The following is a 1,320-nucleotide window of genomic DNA, read 5'->3' on the forward strand; positions in this document are numbered from 1 at the left end:
CAGTGCATGCCTTTGTCCCCAGCCAAGAGGGGCCACCACAGCGGCACAGCCCCATGCAGACCTTCCTGGGGGATCACCCAGGTGAGGGGCAGCCTCGGGGGGCAGCAGGAGCTGCCCTGGCTCCAGCAGGGCATCCCAGCAGCACAGGGAATCCCCATAGATGCCTCTGCCCCCCAGGTCCCTGCCCTCTCCCCGCAACCAGTGCAGGGGTGGCTCAGTTCCTGGGCGGCAGGGGCTGGTTGACAATCACTTGCACAACGAAATCCTTCTGGATCTTGGTCTCCTGCAGCCGCGTGCGGTCGGTGAGCAGCTTGCCTGAGAAGAACCAGCGCTGCCAGGCCAGGTCGATGCCCTCCTGTGCCTGCAGCTGCTTCTTCAGCTGCCCGATGGTGTCACCCATGCTGGCGCTGAGCCGCAGGTCCTTGCCAGTGGAGAGCCGCACTTTGAGGGCAAACTCACGCCGGGCATTGGGCAGGGGCTCGGCCGGCTCCGCTGCCTCCTCCTCACTCCGCTCCAGGATCAGGTTGACAGGAGGTGCCAGGCAGTAGACGGGCAACTGGTACCGGTTGCCCAGCTCATCATAGCACTCCGTTAGGGACCCTGGGGATGGTGAGATGCTGTGGGTGAGCAGCCCCATGGACCAACCCAATGGGGACAGGGCCACTACAGGTAGTGGCAGCGCCTTGACCACCTTGGCTGGGCTGAGCTGTGTGGATGGCAGCTGGGAACCCCTCTCCTCTCCAACCCGGGACTCCCATGTGCCCAGATATGGGGCACTCAGCACCCACCCCATCTGCACCCTCGGTGCCGTCCCTCACCGTGGGGCAGCGTGATGCTGGCTCCATCGAGGATGGCCTGGGCCAGGCTGTGGTCATTAGCCTCCACGGCGTAGGCAGCTGCCTTCAGGGCATCCCAGATCTCCTTGCGGCCCTCGAAGGCAGGTGCTGTGTCCCAAAACTCATCCCGCTTGCTGCGCAGCTGCCCGTCCGTCATGGGGTAGTCACTCTTCCACTTGGGACGTTCCTTCTTCAGGGGCTCATTACGGCCTGGGGAGGGGGGGGTGGTATGCTCAGCCAAGGGATGGGGCTCCCCCGTGGGCCTGAGGCCCCCACCTCCCCATCCCCACAGGTTCCTGGAGCCCTCTTGCACCATCCACAGCAGTGTCTGAGGGATGACCCTGCCCAGCACAGGAAAGTCCCCAACACGGCTGGGGGAACTCAGCTAAAGCTAACCCTGCCCATGGTCCCACTGGCCTCATAGCAGCTGACCCCAAGTGACATCCTTTGCCCGCAGGAGGGACAAGGGCTCTTGCCTCCAGGC

The 1,320-nt window shown here is 64.5% G+C and overlaps 1 protein-coding gene across 1 annotated transcript; it reads right to left on the reverse strand.

Moving 5' to 3' along the window:
- Positions 1-214: 214 nt before the first annotated feature.
- Positions 215-1,041, reverse strand: UBTD1 (ubiquitin domain containing 1). The gene is made up of 2 exons (XM_010163690.1): positions 819-1,041; positions 215-600 (listed from the first exon to the last, which is right to left on the reverse strand). Exons 1-2 carry the CDS (start codon positions 991-993, stop codon positions 215-217), a joined length of 561 nt encoding a protein of 186 aa, XP_010161992.1. The 5' UTR covers positions 994-1,041.
- Positions 1,042-1,320: the final 279 nt, after the last annotated feature.

The sequence above is a fragment of the Antrostomus carolinensis genome, unplaced genomic scaffold (genome assembly GCF_000700745.2).
Source record: "Antrostomus carolinensis isolate BGI_N321 unplaced genomic scaffold, ASM70074v2 scaffold28182, whole genome shotgun sequence".
In the NCBI taxonomy this organism is placed as follows: Eukaryota; Metazoa; Chordata; class Aves; order Caprimulgiformes; family Caprimulgidae; genus Antrostomus; species Antrostomus carolinensis.